At 44.7% G+C, this 25,825-nt stretch overlaps 1 protein-coding gene across 12 annotated transcripts in view; it reads right to left on the bottom strand.

The window, feature by feature from the left end:
• RHBDL3 (rhomboid like 3) overlaps positions 1 to 25,825 on the bottom strand; it is a 142,286-nt gene that overhangs the window by 17,608 nt on the left and 98,853 nt on the right. For 9 of the 12 annotated variants that reach the window (XM_082212657.1, XM_082212656.1, XM_082212661.1 and 6 more), the window contains 3 exons: positions 9,356 to 9,580; positions 6,263 to 6,411; positions 2,316 to 2,428 (listed from right to left, as the gene is read on the bottom strand). In XM_082212657.1, coding sequence (XP_082068783.1) covers positions 2,316 to 2,428; positions 6,263 to 6,411; positions 9,356 to 9,580 — 487 coding nt within the window. The remainder of the gene's footprint in view (positions 1 to 2,315; positions 2,429 to 6,262; positions 6,412 to 9,355; positions 9,581 to 25,825) is intronic. The other 3 variants (XM_082212659.1, XM_082212660.1, XM_082212662.1) reach the window with 3 other exon arrangements.

Genomic DNA, 25,825 nt, shown 5'->3' with positions numbered 1-25,825 from the left:
ACTGCAGAGGCGCAAGACGTGAATAACAAATGCAGTACAAATGTAAAAATCAATCAGTCCATGAAGATCTATCATCCCATAGATTCACTGGTCATTGGAAAGTTGCCATGTTGGGCCCGAACCAAAATCCTTCAGCTGACAATTACTGACACTGCGGTAAACAAAGGTAAAGCCAAATCGGATATATAGATTAAAAAATAACTCCTGGGTACTTTATGCCTCAGGAAATCTCTTCACGTGAAAAAAGGGTAGTAAGCCCCAAAACTGCATCTGTGACCTTATAACTGATTTCTCCCCCTCATAACTAATGCTTAATTATAGTAGTGCCTGATCCTGCACTCACTGTACAGCTCAACTGAGAAATGGGATCCTCCTTAATGAGGGTCCTGGTTGCATGCGGGCCCCTAAGGCACCCCACAGGGTAAGCTGTGGCTGGGCATGGCCCAAGACTTAACAGTCGGGTCCTGGGATCGCGCCAGGCTGCTTGGGCCAATTGGGATGGACGGCGTGATTCCGGGGCCTATAAAAGCGGCAGCGCGACGTAATTGGGGGCACTTGCTTTGCACTGCCGAACACCCTCCCCCCTCCCTAATTTTAGGTGCTGCTGCTTTGGCCTTGCTTTGGATTGGGTCACCTGTTTTGGAACAGGGGCTGGGTAGGGATTTTTCCATTTGGCAGATTGGCTGTAGCCACTTGGTTTTCACCTACCCCCTTAGCAATCGTCACAACTTTGTAAGGTTAGGCGGTTAGGCATTGGCTTACTGAAATGTGTGGGAGGGGAGGCGCGGCCATCACCTGCCCCTCCAGAAACAGGTTGTTCCGGTAAAGGAATCTGGGGGTCCTGGATCTCGCCTGAAGTCGCTTGAGGGGCTAGGGCCATGCCAGGACCACAGAAACCCCGGGGTGAGCTTCGGTTGATCTTCATCAATATTGCTCCCTTGTTTGGTGTTTACCCTTTCAGACTACCAGCCAGCGAGGCAGGGGTCAGTTATAGTCTGTTGCCAATGCCTAAGCCAATACCGCTCACTTTGCTGTAATCAATAAAGCTGTGGCCTAAAATTTTGCCCAGTAACTTAAACTAAAATTACGTGTCAGTTATTTACAAGGGGAGGGCTTGGGGGCCTCAAAGCGCAAACACGGCACTAGGAAAAACTACAATAACTTTCTCAGTTACCAAGAGAAGTCCTGTTCACGTGTCTTCATTTGAACATACAACAGTTAGAACTGGGGTAGGGGCACAGACCCCCATAATCCTGGGAGCCGACGGGCTCCCCTCCCAACTTTCACATTATTAGTGCAAACGTCTGAAGGAGGTTTCTATGTGCGCTCATTTAACAAGCTTAGAATCATCACATCAATTAGCAAACAGGAACCTTGACAAGACAGGGGATCCTACTGCAGAGAGATTTGTAGGCACACTGAAGCGGAGCCCATGCGCCTGGAGGTTGGGAGAAAAATTTGATCAGGTCCACATTTTAAAGTGGACCAACGCAATTTGCACTCCCTGAAACAATCAGCAAAACAATTCACAGCTATCCTTTGTAATTTGAACTTCTATGAATCTTGTGATGTAGGCAAACGACGTGTACAAAAAGACATACATAGGTGAAAAGAACATAACAGTGTATTATATTATGGAGGAATGCTTGCAAAATGTAAATATTAGACAAATTGCGCATTAGAAGGAAAGCAAACTAAACTGTTAGATTTTTTTATGTAGCTTAAAAAAAATGACAAACTGATGCAGAAATGTGGAGAACTGAACTAAATACTAGAAAAATAAGAAACTGAGAGAAACCAAATTTGACAGATTCGTCCATCCCAAACAGGGGCCGGAGTGGTCTGAAACATTCAGCCTTCAAAGGAGGAACTATGATCACACCTTGACAAACTCTAGACTTGGTTTGATTTTACTTCCATGCAGTGTCATATTTTTAAAATTACTGCAACCAGTGATATTTTTCTAGAAAAAGAAGTGCTCACGGTGAACGCATCCCTTGTTCTCTAATAACAGCAATGGCGCCCACCTGAGAGGTGCCAGAACTGAGTTATGGTGAGCTGCTGCTGAAAAAAAGCCCTGACTGAAAAATTTATATAGTGTTGATAAGGACAACATTATGGTGCCGAAAGATAAAGAATCCCAGAAATTTAGCTAGCTAGGATGATGATAATAGCAATTATAAATTTGCCCACCCATACCACTCCGCTGACCAAGGCAAATGTTGAGCACCTTCTCTCACAGGAACCTCAACCATGGAGATGAACCACAATTTCAGTATCAGCCAATATCAGGTTTATTCACCCATACAACATACCTGCTACAACTCCAGCAATGTAGACAAACCCGATCCTTGCAGCACCATGTACCATTTCAAGGGGGACTCCAACTAGAAGTTGAAGGACAACATTGAGTCCAAGGTGCTCTATCCTGGGGGAAATGGAAATAGCATTAAAAAATAAAATAAATAAAATTCCTGCATTACAGGGGGGTTGGATTAGATGACCTTGGAGGGTCCATTCCAACTTTACAATTCTGTATGATTCCCTTTGGTACCAACAGACAAGTACAGAGACTTTGTATAAATAAATAAGTCACCATCTTAGTGCCAGGGTTTTGGGTGGGTTTTTTTTAAAGTTTATTTTTATCTAGGTTAAAATAGATTATTTCCCTAAGTGGGTGGGTGGGGGGAATGTCACGATTCGGGTTTAATAACCCTGTCTTTAAGCTATGTTAATTAGCAAAGTATATTTGCAAGCAGAACAATTAAGGATATTGCTTATAGGCTGGAAGACTCTGGTATAAATCTCAGCTCATCCACTAACTGGTTGGACAGCCTTAGGCAAGCCACCACCTCTTAAGATAGCTAGAAAATGGCCCTCACAGTTCCAAGTAGTTAAGTAGCTACAAAACTTAACCAGCCTTGATTTACTGCCTTCTCCCACCTATTATAGCCGGGGGGGGGGGCACAGATTGTCATGTTAGCAAACATAAAAGTGCCTTTGTACTCAGGATCATTTAGAATTGGGTTTGTTTGTTTTTAATGGGTATAATTAGGGACGTGGGTGGCACTGTGGGTTAAACCACAGAGCCTAGGACTTGCCCATCAGAAGGTCGGCGGTTCGAATCCCCGTGACGGGGTGAGCTCCCATTGCTCGGTCCCTGCTCCTGCCGACCTAGCAGTTCGAAAGCACGTAAAAGTGCAAGTAGATAAATAGGTACCGCTCCGGAGGGAAGGTAAACGGCGTTTCTGTGCGCTGCTCTGGCTCGCCAGAAGCGGCTTAGTCATGCTGGCCACATGCCAGCTGTACGCCGGCTCCCTCGGCCAATAAAGTGAGATGAGCGCCGCAATCCCAGAGTCGGTCACGGCTGGACCTAATGGTCAGGGGTCCCTTTACCTTTACTAATGGGTAAAATACCATTTGGAAAAAAGATTTTAAGAATCCCTTATACAGAAGGAAGTAGAATGAGATGCAGGGTAGTACCTAAGAAAAGTCATGGGAAGATGCCCAATGTTTTCTAAGAAAGAATTTAATGCCTCTTGCGGGGCAATGATTTATTTCGATTAGAAGACCCTTAGAGGGTCTGTTCCTCAGTGTGTTTGATGCATGCCTGTTCTTTTAAAAAAAGTCTCAAGAAGCATTCCATTCAGCCCAACTCCTACTGCAGTCAGGAGCATCCGAGCCCCATGGTCAATAAGCACCCATAAAACATAATTAGCTTTCCCATGCTCTGAATGTGTCATTCTTTAGATGACAATATAATTGATTTATCAAGGCTTCACCTTCTCCGCAACCAAACAAATGGGCCCTCGAATCAATGCAAGTCATTAGTTATGGCAGCAATACAAATGGGTGGGCCCCACAGATAATTAACGTCCGCTTAGCTTTAAAGCGGAAGGCTAAAATTTACAGCTTTGGTTTCTTAGAAAGCTTTTCTCCATCGGGATCAAGACACAAACAGCACATTTTGGGGAGCTCTCAGTCACCCTTAACAACTGCCTTCTCCTCAGCTACCTTCTGGCTGTCACAAACGCCCATAAAAAAAGCAGATGAGCACAGTAAATTAAGAGTTTCAAATTAACATTTTAAAGTCACAGCAGGAAGTATGACAACAATAGACTCCACCACCTTTATATTAGCCTGCCTTTTTGGGGTGGGGAGAGAGGAATAATGGCCTCACCATTAAAAGAAGAAAGAAAGAGGTTATTACTACTCTTCCAGAGATTTATTTTATTCTCTGAATGTGAAAATAATCTAATGAGGGTAGGCTGGCTATAAATGATGGTTTAGCTACCTAACTGTAGTGAGTATTCCATCATTAAAAAATAAATAAAGCAGGGGTTGTTTCTCAAGTGGGGAATGTGTGTGCACACGGTTTTGATAGCTTACACTTCCAAAAGATTTAGAATCCACTGCAAAAAAAAAAAAAGTAATAAGGCTGTACTGGCGAAGTCTCTTAATATTTACAGATGTGAGGCATTAGATAGTGTATCTTCCCAAGAGTTTCCCTTGGAAACCAGCCAAAGTTGTGAAAGAAACGTGATAATTAAAAGGTTCAGCACATTTTTCCAAGCAACACGACAGCCTAACAGCAACAAGATACTTGTCAAGGAAGAGGTTAGCATTTTGTGGGAAAGGGAGGCATACTTAAACATAGTTTAAGCACTTATATCTTTTTAAGGTTTCAATCTGTTTTGCAAATCTCTATGGACAAAGGCAGTCCTTTTTGGCTCATATTGCAATTAAAATGCACGGGTTTCAAAATATAAAAGTGGCATTACGGGGTGGGTTGAAGAGCGTGACCAGGCCTGTAGTGGGCAGGGAGAGAGTGTTTAATCCTGCCTGCTGGTACTGTCCCAATGAAAATCTCTCACCACCACCTCAAGCAGCTATTTCCAACTTGAAGAATGCTCCTATCAGAAAGCAAGCAAATTATGCAAAAATCCTGCAGATCTGTCAGGCAAGGATACTTAGCGCTATGAAGTCAAGAATGATATACCCATATTTCCTCCTTCAGCTTCTGCCCCTGATGTCCTATGACCAGCAGGCAATATAAACCAGCTCTTACAGAACATGGCTTTATCCAAAGATCGCAAATCATTTTTAAAAATGGGGATTGTGTGTAATACATTTTTATGGACACCTAAGAGCAACAGGAAGGGACGCGGGTGGCACTGTGGGTTAAACCACAGAGCCTAGGACTTGCTGATCAGAAGGTTGGTGGTTCGAATCCCCGCGATGGGGTGAGCTCCCGTTGCTCGGTCCCTGCTCCTGCCAGCCTAGCAGTTCGAAAGCACGTCAAAGTGCAAGCAGATAAATAGGTACCGCTCCAGTGGGAAGGTAAATGGCGTTTCCATGTGCTGCTCTGGTTTCGCCAGAAGCGGCTTAGTCATGCTGGCCACATGACCCAGAAGCTGTACGCCGGCTCCCTTGGCCAATAAAGCGAGATGAGCGCTGCAACCCCAGAGTCGGTCACGACTGGACCTAATGGTGGGGGTCCCTTTACCTAAGAGCAACAGGATTCTCCCAGCGTTTTAGTTTCAGAGCAGAAGACCTAGGGCATGATTCAGGTTTAAGGGGCCCTCCGGTGGTGCCCTCTCCTCTGTTGATGTGTTGTAGCGGGCTTGTCTGGCAGGAGTGGAAGCCGCAGTACTCCAAGCAGTGCCAAGGTGGTTGGAGATGACTATTTCATGACAATAAGCTGAAGGGGGCCATTGTCTGAAACTAAAACGGCAGCTAGACCCAGCTGCCTGCCACTGCTTGGAGTGCCAGGCTGGATTTGTTTTTATGGGGGGGCAGGGTAAACATCAGCAGGGCCCCCCAGCAGCTGCCCAAGAATGCCAGGCAGTGGCTTAGTTTGTGTGTGTGTCACAGGGGCAGTTGCCCCAGGCACGAAATTGTTAGAGGGTTCCAACCTTCAACACCTATTAAGTGCTGCCTCAATACGTCCATTGCTGGGCTTTGTTGAAAATGGCTTCTCCATGCAAACCAGGAAGTGGTCTTTCCAGACAACAGAACTACTCTTATTTTCTTATCTCTGCGGCTGGGATCTCCTGGGTGACGTGGACGCCGTTAGGCAGTTGAATGTGCATGCGTACTCCGTCTGTTTCCCTCCCTCTCACCCTCTGTACAGCCCCGGGCGTTGGCAACCCACACTATGCCACTGATGGCAGCTCTGTGTCCCCCCTGTCTTTCCCATGAGATAAGGGAACCCCACCCCCCATCCCAAGAAATTCAGCCCCCATTTTCCCCTAGAACTCACCCTGCATGCATGAATATGTAGGTGAGGTACCTCCAGGCCTGGGCACGGAGCTGAGGATGATATAACAATGAGTTCTTCAAATATAAGGGATGGGTGACTTGCAGCACAAACCTATCTAGTACCACTCCATTGTAAAGAAAGAAGGCAACCTAGGAAAGCAGGGAGATCGCACAGTTAAGTGTAATTCATTCAAGCATCTGGCCGAGAAAATATGCGCAAGGAGACATACAGGCTTAATTCCAGCAAGTGCAGTTGTGGCTAAAGGTCTGTCCAGATCTTCTCCCTCACATGTTTGCTGTACATGTGGGGGGGGGGCAGGGATGTGGGATTATGCTGCTACCCGTTTAAGCTTTGATGGTGACCCACTCAATAACCATGCCCCCAATAGCTCCGCGTTTTGTGTCAGTGTGGAAGGGGGCCAATGTGTGCACACAGACATGTGCACACCGCTCCTCCTTCACAGGAGCAGGACCTCAGGTTAGCCAGACTTCCTGCTTCTGTGGAGCAGCCCTGTGTCCATACACTGGCATGAGCTAAAGCCCCCTTTCACACTGGTGTCACACATGTGGCTGTGGGAGGGTGTGTGGCTGGTGGACATGCAGACATCAATGGGACTGGTTAGTTGCAACTACCGTATTTTTCTGTGTATAAGGCTAGGTTTCCCCACTAAAAAATAATGTCAAAAATTAGGGGCCGTCTTATACACGGGTAGTGATGAGGGTGGACTGGCGACAATCTGAATCCCCCAAAATAGGGGGGCATCTTATATATGGGGTCATCTTATGGATGGTAAATTCCATCCCAACGCTTTCAGCAGGATTCAGACTAAATTCTGCTTGGTGCATTTCCATATGGGGGACTTTAGTCTGATTATTGTTTAAATTGGTTCTTAAAATAATGATAGCTAGAAGATACACAGGCATTTTTTTAAAAAAAACTCTCTTCTACTTTCTATGACCACATTCGTACATGCCATACATGGCAAGAGGCTCAAAGACATTTTTTTTAGTGGCGCCCAGTCTGACACTTGTATCTCAAGACTCAAGATTGGGAATAGGGTTTGTTCCTGAAACCCAGAACACCTGTCCATTTATTAAAATGTATTGACAGCCTTTCTACAGCACCTCCCATTGTTTTAAATTGTTCAATGTGGAATGATTAAAACAACTCTAAAATATACTCAGTCAGAAACGCAGAATTGCTTCTCTTCTCCCTCTCTTCTACTTGGAGACATATGGTATGACACAAATTGGGACATAGCTGCACATTTCATCATGCTGCACACTTTCCCATCTCACCTCACATTATTAACTGCAGAAACTCATGCCTTGCGTTATACAGTGGTACCTCAGGTTACATACGCTTCAGGTTACAGCCTCTGCTAACCCAGAAATAGTACCTCGGGTTAAGAACTTTGCTTCAGGATGAGAACAGAAATTGTGCTCCGGCGGCACGGCAGCAGCAGGAGGCCCCATTAGTTAAAGTGGTGCTTCAGGTTAAGAACAGTTTCAGGTTAAGAACGGACCTCTGGAACGAATTAAGTACTTAACCCGAGGTACCACTGTACCAGATACTATTACCTGCTCCACGCCCTGGTTAATGTCTAGTTTCAAAAGCACCACATTTCAAAAGCACCAGAAATCTGGTGGGTCTTCATAGGGAGGCTGCTCCATAACAAACGCAGCTTGCTGGGTGGAGAAGAGCTGGTATTATAGCTTCCTGGCAGATGGGTCACTGGGAGGGAGAAGGACGAGGCAGTGGGGAGGTCGCCATGGCGCATATGCACAGGCCAAGCCAATCTGGTGCTCTTGCCAGTGCGCTGGCGCTACATCAGCCACCCTGCCATCTTGCCCCTTCCCTCCCTCCCCAGTAAGCAGCAGTGACTCACCGGCCAGGAAGGTAGCACAGCGCCTCTGCTCCACGCAGCGAGCTTCTTCTGGGCTACACTGCTAAGCACTACTAGAACTCCCCTCTTAGAAACTTAAGGTACTGAGAGCAAGGCCCCACCGGAAGATCTTGAAGGTTCATATTGCAGGAAGCACTCCTGCACATGCTCGAATCCTTATAGGTAGGGTCTTAAAGGTCTTAAAACTGCTCTTTGTATGGGGTTGGGAAGCACAGAGGCAGCCAGTGCAGATGAGCAACAATCCGTTGAATAAGTTGCCTACTATCCAGTGGTGCAGTTAGACTATTTTAGACTTTGGACCTTTTGGATTTATGGAGGTCCCCTTTGGTTGGTAAGGGGTGCTACTCCATAATAATAATAATAATAAATAATAAATTTTATTTATATCCCGCCCTCCCCAGCCAAAGCCGGGCTCAGGGCGGCTAACAACAATCAAATAATCAATCAATCAAATAATTTAACATTCTAAAACATTTCATTATAACAATTAATTAAAATCAAATTAATGGCAACCGTTAAGCAAAGTTCTGTGCAGGTTGCCAGAGGAGGGAGTCAGGCTGGGCCCTCACCAAAGGCCTGGTGGAACAACTCTGTCTTGCAGGCCTTGCGGAAAGATGTCAAGTCCCGCAGGGCCCTGGTCTCTTGTGACAGAGTGTTCCACCAGATTGGAGCCGCAGCCGAGAAAGCCCTGGCTCTAGTTGAGGCCAGCCTAACCTCTGAGGCCTGGGACCTTCAGGATGTTTTTATTTGCAGACTGTAGGTTCCTCTGTGGGGCATACCAGGAGAGGCGGTCCCGTAGGTACGAGGGTCCTAGGCCGTATAGGGCTTTAACATGTGGTAAGCCAGCTGTGCTGTGTCGTTGGACCCTCCTACTCATTCTGCTGAGTGGGACCTGGACACCTTCTCTAACGTCCTACCATTGATGTGCTGCCCACCCCTACAAGCAGGGCTTTGCACCAGCTGAAGCTGGAAATCTCCTCTTACATGTGAGATTTCTAGGGCATGATCTTTGCCATCAAGGAAGAGCCCCCAGCAACCTTAGAAGATAAAAGGCCCTCCTGGCACAGTTAGCACCCAGGAGCAACCTTCAGGTTACTCACGGACCTAGTTAGCAAGGATGTGACCCCCACCTGGAACAGGCAAACACACTTCCCCGGAATCTCTTTGCTAGCTTGGCAGATACTTGCCTCTACAATGGTGATGGCAATCATGAACCAAGGTGGGGGGCAGCAGGTGTAGCTGTCGTAATACCACTTCCGATCGATCTCACGCGGCAGAGTCTCATACGCAACGTGGCGGATCAGCCGCTGGGAAAGGCTCAGTCCCGTCTCCTCCAGCAGGGCCTTGCTGCACAGCCTCCGGTTCCCCTGCAAGATGGCTTGGCGAAAGCTGTTGGACCTTTTGTTACTCATCTGGAAGATAAAAGGAAAGGATGAGGAGGGGGAATTAACAAGCTGAAATCGAGTAATGGCTTGGTGGTTAGACTGAATGGGGTGATATTGTATATTAGCTGTATTCCGAGCAGACCCACTGAAATCAATTATTTCATAAGTTAATTCCACTTATTTCAATATGTCTACTCTGAGTATGAACGTAGTTGGATATCACTCAGGGAATTAAGTCGGCTTGGCAAACGAGGGCATGAAAATATGCCAAGATGGAGAAGTTTAGCAGATTTAGGTAAAATGAACCCAGATCAGGGTACCTTGCAGCCCTTTCTACTTATATCAAGCTCTAGGTCAAAAGAACATTAACTGGCTCTCATTCCACAAAGAATTACCCCCGAATTAACATAAAACAAATGGACTAATTGTATCATGTGGGTTCTACTCCACTGAAAATCTCATGTAGAATAGCCATTACCATTTCTTTTCAGAAAGTGGTCGTTAAAATTGGTTGTTAGAAGACTAATTTTTGGTGCCTCCAAACAAGAAACATCCCATATGCTCTTATTCAAAAAGACACTTCTGTGCAAAATAACAACATTTGATCTATTAATCAGAGCAGGATATATAAAAGGCCTGACTGGCAAGCTCTACTCCTTCATTGAAAGTGGGGGAAGAGATATGTGGTGCAGTATGCCAGGTAATGACTAGAATTTAGAAAAATATTCAGCCTTAGCTGAATCTGTAGGAAAACTTGTACAAGTATTGTTTCAGTGGTACTTAACAGCATAACATGCATACACTTCAATGCGGAGTGGCTATTGGAGATGACAATTTGCTCATACTGACTTATATCATGCTGCTTGGACATACTTGCCTATTATAGGGATGTGGCTCTCTGGATGTTGTTGGACTGCAACTCCCACCAGGCTCAACCAGCATGGTCAATAGTGAGAGATGCCAGGAGCTGTGCTTCAGCAATAGCTGGAGAACCATGGGATGCCCTGTCCCTGTTCTATATAGAATGACTGGGGCAAAAGTTATTGATTTAATTGAAGAAATTAGTGGATGCATCACAGGACTGTGTTTATTTGAAAGGAACTGTCAACAATAACAATCTCAAACAATAACAACAAATTAATAGTAAGTATTTGTTGGAAGCCACCCAGAGTGGCTGGGGCAACACATTCAGATGGGAGGAAGAGGAAGAGGAAGAGGAAGAGGAAGAGGAAGAGGAAGAGGAAGAGGAGGAGATGATATGGACTCATCTCAAACTTTGCTTACTTGAACGAGCACCCCTGATTTTAGTTTATTAAGTAGTTCTTGCTCATAACTAGAACTGGGAAATATCTGGTTTTCTGCATCGTGATATACCACCAGCTAAGTATTGCAACATACTGATATACCACAATGTGTGAAATAAGGATGGAGACATGCAAAGGCATTGGGCTGGCTTCACGGTTTTTCCTGCATCGTGATTTTTGCATAGCATACACACACATCATGATTTGTGATATATTGCCAGGTCAAAAATTATGAAACCAGTATCACAATCTGCTGGTTTTGGATTATTTTTCGCTAAGCCCTAACTGCCCTAACACACATCATGATTTGTGATATATCGCTAGGTCAAAAACTATGAAAGCAATATAATGATATGGACTTCAAAGCAGTTTTCGGAGATATATCAAAAATAAATATACTCATAATGAATTGAAACAATGGATTCCAGCTTAAGATATATAGAGGGCTGTCCTGAGTTAATCACACAACAGCAATGGACTGTATAATGTGTTTACAACCCTAATCTACTGCATGCTTGTCATAATAGTTAATGCTGCTTTGGTTGACAAATACCGGTTAACACAAGTATTAGAAATGTCTCCCACAAGAGAGGAGAATTTGACTCGTATTTAACTTTGCTGTGAATTCTCCAGTGATAAACTGCTGACAGTAAACTGGGTGCAGACCCTGGCTCCAGCATGATTACAACCTCTTGTTTTGGCATATGCCCCCTAGTATTCATACATTCCTGCATAATGAAGTGCAGCAAGTATGCGGGATGCTCCAACAACACACGCTGTGAAAGCTCTTGTGCAATTGCCAAAACCCCTGCCAAGAGCCCTTTACTCCAATCCACTACAACAGTTTCGTTGACATCTGCTTGTACATAGCTGCCAGGCCTCACTCAGTGTGAAAAATGAAGCACAAAAGCATTAGAACCCCTGCCCTTCTTTTTCCCTTGGCTCATGGCCTCAGCATATCCAAGCCCAAACCTTCTGCTTTTCAGACATACAATAGATACAGTGGTACCTTATCTCAAACGCCTTGGTACTCAACGACTTGGAACTCGAACACTGAAAACCTGGACGTAAGTGTTCCGGTTTGCAAACTTTTTTCGGAAGCCAAACATACTCTGTTTTGAGTGCCACACTTCCATTTTGAGTGTTACGCTTCCATTTTGAGTGCCACACTTCTGTTTCAAGTGTTACGCTGAGGTCTGTCTGCTTTTGCTATATATTTTGCGTTTTTGTGGCTCTTTTTTGTTTTTGTGACTGTGTGGAACCCAGTTCAGATACTGATTGATTGACTGTGTGACTGCAGCAAATTCTTTATTGCTTTCAGTTTATGGATCATGTTAAAATGCTGTTTTAGGGGTTGTTTTTAAATGTCTGGAACAGATCAATCCATTTTGCATTACTTTCTATGGGAAAGCGTGCCTTGGTTTTGGAACACTTTGGTTTTGGAACTGACTTTTGGAACGGATAAAGTGAAAGCAATAATCGGATAAAGTGAAAGCAATAATCTTACCTGCACTGATGACAGTCATTGTTTGGATGGGGGGCTTTCATCCATTTCCGCAGTCACACAATCAATCAATCAATCAATCAGTAGCTGAACTGGGTTCCACACAGTCACACAAAAAAACCCAACAACCCAAAAAAGCCTCAAAAACAAAAATGCAAAATAAATAGCAAAAACAAAAGAGCCAAACTTAATCCATTTGACATCTAAAATGTTTGAAAACCAAGGCACAGCTTCTGATTGGTGCAGATGCCCCAGAAACAATAGTCAACAGCCGCATCGGATGTTCGACTTCCAAAAAATGTTCAAAAACCAGAACACTTACTTCCGGGTTTTCAGCGTTTGAGAACCAAGGTACTGCTGTATAGGACTTTACTGAATTGGCTGCTTCCATAAATTGTTATTTATGGAAGTCCACACGCACCCCACAAGCAGAGTTTCTGTGACTTTTTCAGCTGCAGAAATGCAGCACAATGAAGCCCCTCTACTCTCCCTCAATCGCTGTATCTGCACGGCAGGAAAAGATGTGCCTGAATATTATTGAGCAGCTGTTAGAAGTATGAAAACCCAGCCAAAAAACACTGGCAATGCTAAAGGAGAATGCTGGACTAACTAGATCCACCACTGAGCTTCTTCACAAAAGTAGGAACGCCAGAGTGTCCCCGAGTGCCCCAGACACTCTCTTCCAGGGAACACGCATGAATTGGAAGCAGAAAGCTTGCTATGCAGACATTTCCCTGCTTTCAGGTGCAGGACTGTAAATCACGATACCTGAGCAGCCTTTTCTTTAAAGCTGCAAATAAGGGTCATGAATTTTTCCAAATTGCTGCATGGCAGTAGCAATATATCCCAGTGAAGAGCACAGGAGACCCATGATTGTCACAGCCATACAGTTTCATAGCTTTCTTCACAATAGAGTACAGTTCAAATAAAACCCTGTTCCATTTAGAAATTGCATATGTAAAGAAAAAGAAGAAAAGTGTTTGCCTTACAAGAACATAAAGAGTCATTCTGGATCAGTCTGGCATCCTGTTCTCGCAAAGGCTAATTAGATGCCCATGGGAAATTTGCAAGGAGAATTGTTTGGTTTGGACTGCTGGGTGGCATGAAAACATTTCTCCCCACTTTAAACCAATAGCAAACTACGAACAACTAACTGTTAAAAAGGAGCAACAAGGCTTAAATGGCGGAATACCATAGCAAACATATTCAAAGCTGGTTCTGCAACGATCCCTGTTAGCCACTGTTTGTGACTGGGTCCTGGGGTCTGAGATTTGCAGTTACCACTCCCTTAGGCTCAGAACTTCTTAGTAATTGGATAAATACAGCAAGGAGAGCAATAATGAAGATGTGTATCTTTCGGGTCAAGGGTGCTCAGATTACTGCAGTACTGTCCCTCAGCCTCCTTAAGTCGAGGGTTGTACCACCCATGTTCCAAGAGACGATTGAGAGGCACATCCAAGGTATAATGAAGTATTGAAATAGCATCAAGCGTGTTCCACAAGCTTCAGGGAGGTAACTGTAGGTACATACATGCATGTAATCGAAATAAGAAAAGAAATGCATATTGACTAACTAAACATACCCATATAGGTAAAGGTACCCCTGACCATTAGGTCCAGTCGCACACAACTCTGGGGTTGCGGCACTCATTTCGCTCTATAGGCCGAGGGAGCTGGCGTTTGTCCATAGACAGCTTCCGGGTCATGTGGCGAACCAGAGCAGGGCACGGAAACGCTGTTTAGCTTCCCGCTGGAGTGGTACCTATTTATCTACTTTCACTTTGACATGCTTTCAAACTGCTAGGTGGGCAGGAGCTGGGACCAAGCAACGGGAGCTCACTCCGTTCGGGGACTCGAACCACTGACCTTCTGATCGGCAAGCCCTAGGCTCTGTGGTTTAGACCACAGCGCCACCTGTGTCCCTAAAAAACATACCCATATATAGGTGGGCAAATACACATTTGTCCTTGAGACAGCTGGTTAATAGAGTCTCCCACATGAATCAGGTATTTGGGTTTTAATGACTGTGTTAGTAAGCCCATGAACCAGGAGAAGGAAACTCTTTATGGGGCTTGATGAAAAGACGTAATTTTCAAGATTCAAGCCTTAACCATGGCAAGTGAAGATTATCTCCCAAAGAGTAATTGTGAAACATATGGAGCCAAAATTGGCAAACTGTCTGCCAGCCATGAACGAGATAGTCAATGCAGTGCTCTCTATACATTGTTGTTGTTGTTGTTGTTGTTTAGTTGTTTAGTCATGTCCGACTCTTCGTGACCCCATGGACCAGAGCACGCCAGGCACTCCTGTCTTCCACTGCCTCCCACAGTTTGGTCAAATTCATGTTGGTAGCTTCAAGAACACCATCCAACCATCTCGTCCTCTGTCGTCCCCTTCTCCTTGTGCCCTCCACCTTTCCCAACATCAGGGTCTTTTCCAGGGAGTCTTCTCTTCTCATGAGGTGGCCAAAGTATTAGAGCCTCAGCTTCAGGATCTGTCCTTCCAGTGAGCACTCAGGGCTGATTTCCTTAAGAATGGATCGGTTTGATCTTCCTGCAGTCCATGGGACTCTCAAGAGTCTCCTCCAGCACTATAATTCAAAAGCATCAATCCTTCGGTGATCAGCCTTCTTTATGGTCCAGCTCTCACTTCCATACATCACTACTGGGAAAACCATAGCTTTAACTATAGGGACCTTTGTTGGCAAGGTGATGTCTCTGCTTTGCTGGACTACAATTCCCATCATCCTACACCATTAGCCATGTTGGCTGGGGCTGACAGAAGTTGCAGTTCAGCAACTTCTGGAGAACATCATGTTGGCAACTCCTATGCTGGAAGTACAGACCAGATAGTTTTGGCTATTACTGTACCTATAAGTCTTCTGTTTATAACAGTCATGACTTATGAACAAGAGGGAAGCATAGGCTGCAACTCCTGGAGCCCAGCTGGTGCCAAATGTATTGTTCTGCTTTCCTTTGGACCACATCAAGTGAGACCGAGAAGGGAGTCTTGTCATCTGGGCAGCTCACAGAGAGACCCCATACAAACTGCCTAGGCTTGCGCCTTGGAGAGGTCGCTTTGGGTGCTGTGATTCTCCAGTAGTTTGACTCTTTTTTTCAGGGAGTCAAATATATTTTTATTAAAGATTTCTTAGTTTACAAAAGTATGCGCAATGTCTTTTTTTCCAAGCTACATTTTCTACAGATCAGTTTCATTTGTTGAGACATTAGTGATACAGTAGGAAGAAAAGGGGGAAAGAGGTGGAGAGGGGCATGTTGAGTGGGGTGGGGTTGGGTGGCACTGCTTCTGTTCTACTTAGTGTATGTGTGGGGTTTTTTGTCAGCATCACTTGTGTGGGAAACTGACATGGGGACAAATAGAAGAAGACTGCTTCACCCCAATATGGTTACCCTTTATCACATACACAGCCCAACAAGACAACAACAAGCACTCACCAACAGCATACAAATCAACCTGGCTAACCTGATCCAAACACACCCACAGCCACACAGCCAACTCACACAAATTTCACTACAGCCAATCAAAGACAACCAACCACACCCTAGGCCAACCCCAACCTCTCTCACCACCAAAGGAATACAAGCGAACAGTAGTTTGACGTCTTGAGACATACGGGTGCCAATGGCTGCAGAAGAAGACACTGGCCCTTCAACAGAACAGGAGGTAGCACTCAGGGGGTGGGGTTTCCAGTCAATGACAGACTGGAACTGATCTAAATCTCATCCAGTTCCTCTAGGACCTCACTGAGACAACAGGGATGGCTGGATTCAGCTGCAGAAGCACTGTCCTCGGTGCTGAATTCACTCCTTTGGTCTCCTATCCAGATGCCTTTGCCTTGGAAACCAGGAACCTCTGACTTCCCCTTACTTGAACTAGCTATCGTCCCTCCTCAGTGGTGGGCATCCTTATGGTTCACAACAGCCCCCTCCCAACCCAGAAAAAAACCTTTACATTTTCGCTACCTATTTTGAAGCAATTTAAAAATGAACAAGCAACCCAATCAGATTTGAATGTGATGACACTGAGGGCATACAATGTTCTTTCATTGCCCTCAGTCTGAATAGCAGAGTAGAAGAAGAAATGCATCCCCACTGTCAAGGCAACCAAGCTAAGGTCCCAGGTTCTTGTGCCCTGCAGCAAGCAATCAGTCTGGTTTCCCCTATACAGTGGTACCTCGGGTTAAGTACTTAACTCATTCTGGAGGTCCGTTCTTAACCTGAAACTGTTGTTAACCTGAAGCACCACTTTAGCTAATGGGGCCTCCTGCTGCTGCCGCGCCGCCGGAGCACAATTTCTGTTCTCATCCTGAAGCAAAGTTCTTAATTCGAGGTACTATTTCTGGGTTAGCGGAGTCTGTAACCTGAAGCGTATGTAACCCGAGGTACCACTGTAATGGGGACATGATTCCTTTACCCCTTGACTTCTCCACAATGGGCAAATACTGTTGCCCTTTTTGCAGCACCTGGTGAAAGATCATTGAAGGGGGAGCACATTTATTTTCAATTTTTGTTACTTTTTAAAAAATATATATAGAATTTACCTTCCTCCTCAAGTAATCCAGCTATTACATAAATAAATATATATGTTGATTTTTACACATAAGTGAAAAAAAGGAGAACAATTCTCAAGTGTTTTATGAAAAGGTTCCTGAAGACAACACCTCCCACTGCAGCACAACCCTCACTTACACCAGAGTGGGAAGTTCTCCTGCACAAACCTTACTGAAATTAACAGTGTCCTCACACATCTCTTCATTTTATAAGGCTTAAGTAAGAGAACCATGCCCATGGATTGCGTCCCACCAAGGAAATCAGATCTGTCCATCTCTCACTTGTTTGTCTTAATTGGATTCAAAATATGTTCACCTTGGCTCATGGTGGGACTACCTCCACACAAAAAAGCACACTCACTTCCTTAAATAAGAACAATGAAGATGTACCCATGTCCCACAAATATGTCTACAGAGAAGGGATTGGTAACTTGTGGCCATCTAGACCAGGATGGTTCAACTTTTCATATGAAGTTGGCCACAAGACAGGTTCTCCATTGCTTCTACGGAATGTCAGCCACCTTCATTTGATCCATCTCAAGGAAAGGTACTAAGCGGCGTGGTCACATACTAAAAATAATGCATAAAAACTAAATACTTTTATTCTAATTTGGATAGAAGCTGGGGTGAGATGTGGAAGATGAATTGATCCATAAGAGAGGAAGAGTTGTACCATCAAAATTACTCCTAAACCCTGCTGTTCGCAGCATGGTTACCAGCATGCAGCAGAATCAAGTTATGATTATTATTATTTATATACAGAAACCCAAATAAGCAGAAGATGCTCTGTGAAGAAGTAGGAATTGAAGGCATGCAAGAGGTGATATCTGTCCAGCGAGGCAAGCAGCAAATGAAACCTTTCTGTTCACAACACCTATCTGCGCTTACGTTCCATTAATTTTACGAGGGCCTGAATATTAGTTGCTTTTGATCACATCTGGGTGATAAAAATGCCAAGAGCCATTTAAACTGGTAATCTTACAAAAGCAGTAAATGTTGGCATTAGGAGATGAAATTAAAACCCTTAGGGAACACACTGACAGTTCTCCAGAGAGGACATGTCGCATAATAAACTAACTTCATCCGAAACAAGCAACAACAGCAACAAAATAATATTCCATGCTTCTTACGTATTAAGAACATTCACAGTCCACCTCTTTCAGTTTCCTAAACGACTTTAAACTTCAAAAAGTTACATGTTTAAAATTTTGTTTCAGAATATCAAGATGATCAAGGGTCTGGAAAGCAAGCCTTTTGAGGAACAGTTGAAGGAGCTGGTTATGTTTAGCCTGGAAAAGAGGAAACTGAGAGGAGATATGATAGCCATCTTCATATATCTTAAGGGCTGTCACGTGGAAGAGGGAACAAGCTTGTTTTCTCCTGCTCCGGGTTCAAGTTACAAGAAAGGAGATTCCCACTAAACATCAGGAAGAACCTTCTGACAGCAAAAGCTGTTTGACGGTGGAACCGTCTCTCTTGGGAGGTTGCCTCTCTTTCCTTGGAGGTTTTTAAGCAGGGATTGGATGGCCATCTGTCACAGATGCTTTAGCTGAGATTCCTGCATCGCAGGGGGTTGGACTAAATGACTCTGGGGGTCCCTTCTAACTCTAACTCCTGTAATGAGGGCTCCTAGATGTTTTTTCCTTAAGCAATGGACACAGGCCTGCTGCTTCAAACATGTACGTTTCTTAGAATGCAGATCAGTGTAGAAAAGAAGTCTGTGAAATTTGCATGCTCAAGATGCCCACTTTCTCCAGCACGGAGACACTAAGGGTGTAGCAGTTGACACGACTGTTTAAAGCAGCCCTCAGCAAATAAGCAGAACTTGGAGAATAATTTTCTTGCTTGGCAGGGGGTTGGACTCGATGGCCCTTGTGGTCTCTTCCAACTCTATGATTCTAATTCTGTCCTAAAAGAACAGATAAGCAGCAAAAGCAGTTGCGTGTCAAGACCCCGCTGCCACCCCCCGTTGGAAAATAACTCACACAAGGACACAGATATTAGGTTTATGTTATTGGGCAAATTTGGCCACAACTTTATTGAATTACAGAATGTGAGCGGTATTGGCTTAGGCATTGATTGGACCCAACTATATCTGACTCCTGCCCGCTGTGCAGGAAGTCTGGTAAGGGTAAACCACGGGTAGGGGGAGCCCTGTCGATGCAAACCAACTCAAGCTCCCCACAGGGTTCCCCACAGGGTCGTGTCAAGGCCCTAGCCCCCAACCGGGCTTCGGACAAGATCAACGGTCCTGGCCACACTCCACCGGCCAGCAGATTGGCTGGCTGGCCGGGCTCTGACGCAGCCGGGATCCCCAGGCAACGGGGGACAAAGTCCCCCGCCCCTGGTGTGGAGTGGGTGACCACGTGGTCCACCGCAACTCCTCCCCACTGGGAAGTGGAGCGGATTTCTACACAAGAAACCCATACCAATTCCACAGTCATGTCTTCTGCTAAGGAAACCTAGGATGCATAATTTGATGAGGGTGCCGAGAGACCTGCAAGAGTTCTTTAGCACCAGTTTCCAGGTCAGGAGTAGGTTGTGTGTGTGTGTGTGTGTGTGTGTGTTGGAAAGGCGGGGAAGTAATAAAAACATACCTGAAATTTCATCTTTCTTCTCGGCCTTTTAAGAGGCAGAGAACTGAAAAAGTGGAATATTAATTTTCTTAGCTTAACTTGAGTATTTTCTGGCATCTCTCACATTTTGTGATATGATAACAGTGCTACATAGGGCTGAAGCTGATGCAACATGGGAGACTTGCAATTGGCTCTATTTTGACCCTTGGTTTCTGAACTGTCTTGTATTTTTGTCTTGATTTATGGGAATGCTTTCATGCTCACAGCCCCCGGCTAAATGCAGCAAAGAAAGTCTGAATCTGTTGTGTGGCTTTGCTTGCTTAGCTCTTGGAGCTATAAGGTTCTGCAACTGCAGTGGGCTTCCGGTTTTAAATGTAGTCTATTTGTGGGATCAAGGTCAGATACGTTATTTATGTACGAGGCAGCACCTTTTTGTTTTCTGCTTAATATACATTCCACCTTATCTTCAAACCTAAAAAAAAAAAACCCAATACAGATATCCAAACAGTATGGTGATCACACGCACAAAGAGTCCTGCTGGATCAGACCAAAGGCCCAACTCTTTTCTCTTCTGTTCTCATAAATTTGTATACATTCTGCCTCTTGTACTGGAGGTAGTACCAGCCATTATGACTAGTTGCTATGAATAGCCTTATCCTTTGTGAATTTGTCCGAACCCTTTTCAAGCCATCCAATATGCACAGCAGTAGCAAATTTCACAGTGTAACAAGGAACCTGTGTGACGGAGCATTTCCTTTTGTCTGCCTTGACTTTTCCAATATTCTGTTCCATTGGATGGCCCTGGGCTCTAACATTATGGGAGAAAAATATCTCTCTGCCCACTACGCCCACAGGACACATAATGTTCTTCACCTCTATCAGACCCCCTCCTTACTCACCTTTCTTCTAAACTCTCATCATAGGGGAGTGCGGAAGCATTGCGGCATTTGCTGGCGCCCGGGGCATGTGTGCACATGCACACACGCCAGGAGGGACACAGAGGGCTCAGGGAGCCTACCATGCCATTCCAGCTCTTGCCAACAGTGCCAAGTGGGAAAATCACACTGTCTGCCCACAGGACCTGGCACGCCGACATGGCCCTTGGCAGGCAAATCCCTGGGGTGGCCAATCAGCAAGGCGGCAGGGGATGCGGTGGCAAGGCCAAGCCAGGCTCTGGGGCTCAGAGACTCCCAGCAGCAGGCAGGGCAGGGATCCTTGTGTGGGGGTACGTGGTTTGTGCCCTCTCGGAATTATGTGCCTGGGGCTACGGGCCCCCCTGTCCTGCAATGCTGCACCCCTGGGGGAGTTGCTCCAGCCCCTTGATCATTTTTGTGGAACCTTTTCCAGCTCTACAATATCCTTTTGGTGAGCAGAAGTGAACACAATAATCCAAATACAGTGGTAACTCTGGTTGCGAACGGGATCCGTTCCGGAGCCCCATTCTCAACCTGAAAGGAACGCAACCCACGTCTGCGCATGCGCGGGTCACCATTTGCTGCTTCTGCGCATGCGCGTGATGTCATTTTGCGTGTCTGCGCTTGCGTGAGCGGCAAAACCCAGAAGCAACCCTTTCCGGTACTTCCGGGTCGCCGCAGGATGCAACCTGAAAAGGCACAACCTGAAGCTAACATAACAAGAGGTATGACTGTACAGTTGCACCCGAAAATATGTGTATATAGCACCGTAATGATCATGGCAGTTTTATTTTCCTATAGATCCCTAACATGGAATTTGCCTTTTTTTTTCCCACAGCAGGGTCAACTGTTATGTTGAGCTATCAGTCTACCGTAATACATAGATCTCTTTCCTGTTCAGTGACCACCAATTCAAAAACACGTGGTTAGGATTTTTTTGCCCCTGTGTGTAACACTTTACACTTGCATACCTTAAACTTTATTTGCTATTTTAATGCCTATTCACCCACTTGGGAGAGATTATTTTCGAGCGCCTCACACTCTTTTAGTTTTTACTACTCTCAGCAATTTGGTGACACCAGCAAACATGGTCACCACACTTCTCATCAGTGTTGTTTTTCTAGAAAAAGAGGTACAGTTTTACCTTGGTTCTTGAACATCTTGGTACTCAGCTTGCTACTTGGTACTTGGCTCCCAAACGCCGCAAACCCATAAGTAAGTTTATGAAAGTTTTTCAGAAGCCGAATGTCTGATGCGGTTTCCACTTGACTGCAGGAAGCTCCTGCAGCCAATCAGAAGCCATGCTTTGGTTTTCGAATGGTTTCGGGAGTCAAATGGACTTCCAGAACGGATTACGTTCGAGAACCAAGGTACGACTGTACTGGAAGTCACCATGAACACCTCCCTTGTTCTCTTATAATGGCAATGGCACCCACCTGAGAGGTGCCAGAACTGAGTTCTGGCTGAAAAAAGTTCTGCTTCTCACTGATATTCATGTGTGCGAGAAAGCATTTAAATGTGTGTGCATTTGAATAAATATATATGTACAAGTATGTCCCTTATTTTGCCTAAGCTCAAAAGCAGTTTGTCTTCCTTCTCATATGCTAATATAATTGGGTAACATAGACATAACTGCATAATTATAAATTTTATGTTCATGTGTGGGGGTTTTGAGTGGGAGAAGATCAGATATACTCATTCGGCTCACGCTTATGACTGCAGATAGGAGTATTTGCTTCTCCTCCAGCTCAGAACTTCTCTCGACAGTCTGCAGCATGACTATTCATTTTACTCATTTTAAAGCATTAGAATTGGGCATGGTGGTGAAATGTTGTTAACTTAGGTGTTGATAGGAAAACAGAGGCAATGGATTTCAGCCATTTATTTTCACCCTTTCAATTAAAACGCTTAAAGCTCCAGAGGCCAACACTGCACAAATTCTAGACATGTTTTAGTTCCCATTCTAGTTCAACTCTGTATCACCTGTATACATAACCAGTATAGTAAAGGTAAAGGGACCCCTGACCATTAGGTCCAGTCGTGACTGACTCTGGGGTTGCGGCACTCATCTCATTCTACAGGCTGAGGGAGATGGCGTTTGTCCACAGACAGCTTCCGGGTCATGTGGCCAGCATGAGTAAGCCGCTTCTGGTGAACCAGAGCAGTGCACGGAAACACCGTTTACCTTCCCACCAAAGCGGTAGCTATTTATCTAATTGCACTTTGACGTGCTTTCGAACTGCTAGGTTGGCAGGAGAAGGGACTGAACAACGGGAGCTCACCCCGTCACGGGGATTTGAACCGCCGACCTTCTGATCAGCAAGTCCTAGGCTCTGTGGTTTAACCCACAGCGCTACCTGCGTCCCAATACATAACCAGTATACAAAGGCACAATTGAATCACAATTAACCTGAGTGCATATCGTAAAGCTTCTAATCTCGAAACTGCATAACCTCCGCAGAGCCTCTTTCCTCATTACAGATATTTTAGGTGTCACGTATTCAGAAATGTGACAACCAGGTTATTTGAAAACACATATATCACACAGGTCTATTTGCCAGAAGCCGAGATTGGCTGCAGGCAGCACCCTGCCAAACCTGGATTTGTTACTGAGTAATGTGAAAAGACCTTACAAACCCCAGGCAACATTAGCCTACTATCACTGCCTATAAAGTATCATCTGTTCTCTGCTACACCCTACCAGAAAGGCTCCCATATGGACACAATTCGCTTCTTTGATTTCTGCAGTGGATAGTATTATTCTTTACGAATTGAGTATGTAACCTCTAACTGAAAGAACAGAGAGTCCATTGTAGGCTGGCATGTTCAATAGTTCAGGTCCAAAATACAAGGAGGGGCCGCCCTGCTCTCCCCCTCCCCATGTAGTTGATCTGTGGCTTCTTTAATAAGCAGGTTATTAAAGCTGGAGGCAGAAGTACAAAAAAAAGGGGGGGGGGAGAGAGAGCTAACGGGAGAAAATATATTCAGAGTCATTAAAGACTTGTTCTCTCCAAAGTGGTTTATTGGAATATTCAGCAAGCAAAGAAAAGAAGCAGACATGGGTTATTTGCTAATGACACATGATGCACTCTTCCAAAGCACATTCATGCCTGACCTGAAAAAGATACTTATAAATCTGGGGTGTGGAACCCGGTTGCCATCCAAATGTTGGTGGACTGAAGCTTCCATCATCCCTTTACCACTGGACACACTGGTTGGATTTTGATTGAGAGTTAGAACTCAACAATATCTGGAGGGCAACAAGTTATCCATTCCTGGTAGAAATGCCATGCGACCACTACAATATGCACGTCTACCAGAGTTAAATGTCCTTACTAGATCATTCTTAAGCATTTTTCCAAACTCGTCAATGATGGAATGATCATTGCCACATGCAATGGCTTTGACTTGCAAGAGCCTTTAAACTGCAATGCAAGAACAAGCCCTATGATATGGGCTAGGAAGAGGAAGCGATATTCAGTTAAGCCAGGTTCTGAAAATGTCATTAGTAGTAATTATACCTATGAATAGAACTGCCGCCCTAAACAAGGATTCATAAATGTTATATTGTTTTCATTGTTTATTTATTTATTTATTAAAATTTTATACCGCCCTCTACCCATAGCTCTCAGGGTGGTTCACAAATGTTGGCTGGGTTTGATAGCTAAACATTGATTTCAGTAGCCACTGAGGCTTAGCTTTGACATCACCTATTTTTATTTTTTAAATCATTTTTAATTGGTTTTTACACATATTTTCCAGCATATCATCCTTTTAAACATCATTTCAAAATCTTTGGCTATCACAGCCTAAGACTTCCTTATACCTCAACTGATGGTTTTCTAAAATCCTTTCTAATTATGCATTTTGTTACTACAGTTATTGCTATAGATTCAAATCTTAATACCTATTCTTAATTCTCTTCGCAATAATTTATATATTACTCCTTACAAAACTTCTTTTAACCCTGCAAGGGATTTCAGTTTGGTTACAGTTGCTTTCCAAATACATTGAAAGCTTCTTCCATTCCTTTAGGAAAGTCTGGTCCTGCTGGTTCCGAAGACATCACCTGTTTTAAAGAGGTGAGGTGGCACTATCTTTTTGTTCCTTTTGCCCAGAGATTTTTTTAAAAACAACAACAACACTACCACATGGGAAGATCAAGAGGCTCTGTAGAGGAGTGTGTTTGCAGCAACCCTTTCCCTTCAACAAATGACACATGGATGCAATAAAGTAAAGGTAAAGGTAAAGGTAAAGGGACCCCTGACCATTAGGTCCAGTCGTGGCCGACTCTGGGGTTGCGGCGCTCATCTCGCTTTATTGGCCCAGGGAGATGGCGTACAGCTTCCGGGTCATGTGGCCAGCATGACTAAGCCGCTTCTGGTGAACCAGAGCAGCGCACGGAAACGCTGTTTACCTTCCCGCCGCAGCAGTACCTATTTATCTACTTGCACTTTGACATGCTTTCAAACTGCTAGGTTGGCAGGAGCTGGGACAGAGCAATGGGAGCTCACCCCGTTGCGGGGATTTGAACCGCCAACCTTCTGATCAGCAAGCCCTAGGCTCTGTGGTTTAACCCACAGCAATACAGCCAGGAAAAGATGCTAAAGGCTGGGACTTAATTAGATGTGGCCTCCAAAAGCTTGGGGAAACACTTCAGTCTCTAATGTGTGGTGAGAGCTCATGAGAGCTGTACCCTTCCACACGTTAAGGGGAGGGAATTCCACAACAGGGGTGTCACAAAAGAGAAGGTCCTACTCTGGGTTCCCACATGTCAAGCAAGGTTCACCAGTGGGACCATAAGCAAAGCCCCCCGCCTTCCCCCTGCCAATCACAGGCTCGTAATGCAATTCATAAAAATTACATTTCTTGTTACATTTGCAAAGCTATGCCCTGCAATTCTAAGATGGTGTGATGCTTAAAGCACCGTACGCCCTAGGAATCTCATTTGCTTAAAATAAATAAATAAGATATTGCAGATGAAGACTGTGCTCCACAACTAATATGAGTCCAGATTTCATATTCAGAAAGGAGTTTTTAATAATAAAAAAGTTTCTCATACATATATAATTAAAATGTCTATTCTAACTGACATTTCACTTATCAAAGTTCCAGCTTTCTAAGTGATTTGAAACAGCTGAGCAATCATGATGGAGGATGAAAATTTCATTGCCAAGTTCCACTTTAATAAGCATAATGATGAGTTGCCAGACTATTTTGCTTGGGAAGACACCCTGCATGAACCCCACTTCAGATGGCCTGGAGCTGATAAGCAACTTCAGATGGCAACTCATAGGTCTAGTGAGACTCTTGCCCTGTCAAGAAATAGCTTGTTCCCTGTAATGTTACTCATGTTAGAAATGGCATACTACACTCATACCTCATCGGTAGAGTGCATGCTTTGC

The sequence above is a fragment of the Podarcis vaucheri genome (assembly GCF_965113315.1).
Source record: "Podarcis vaucheri genome assembly, chromosome: 2".
Taxonomy (NCBI): Eukaryota; Metazoa; Chordata; class Lepidosauria; order Squamata; family Lacertidae; genus Podarcis; species Podarcis vaucheri.
The sequence above is the reverse complement of the archived record's forward strand: the minus strand, read 5'-3'. Positions and strand labels throughout refer to the sequence as shown.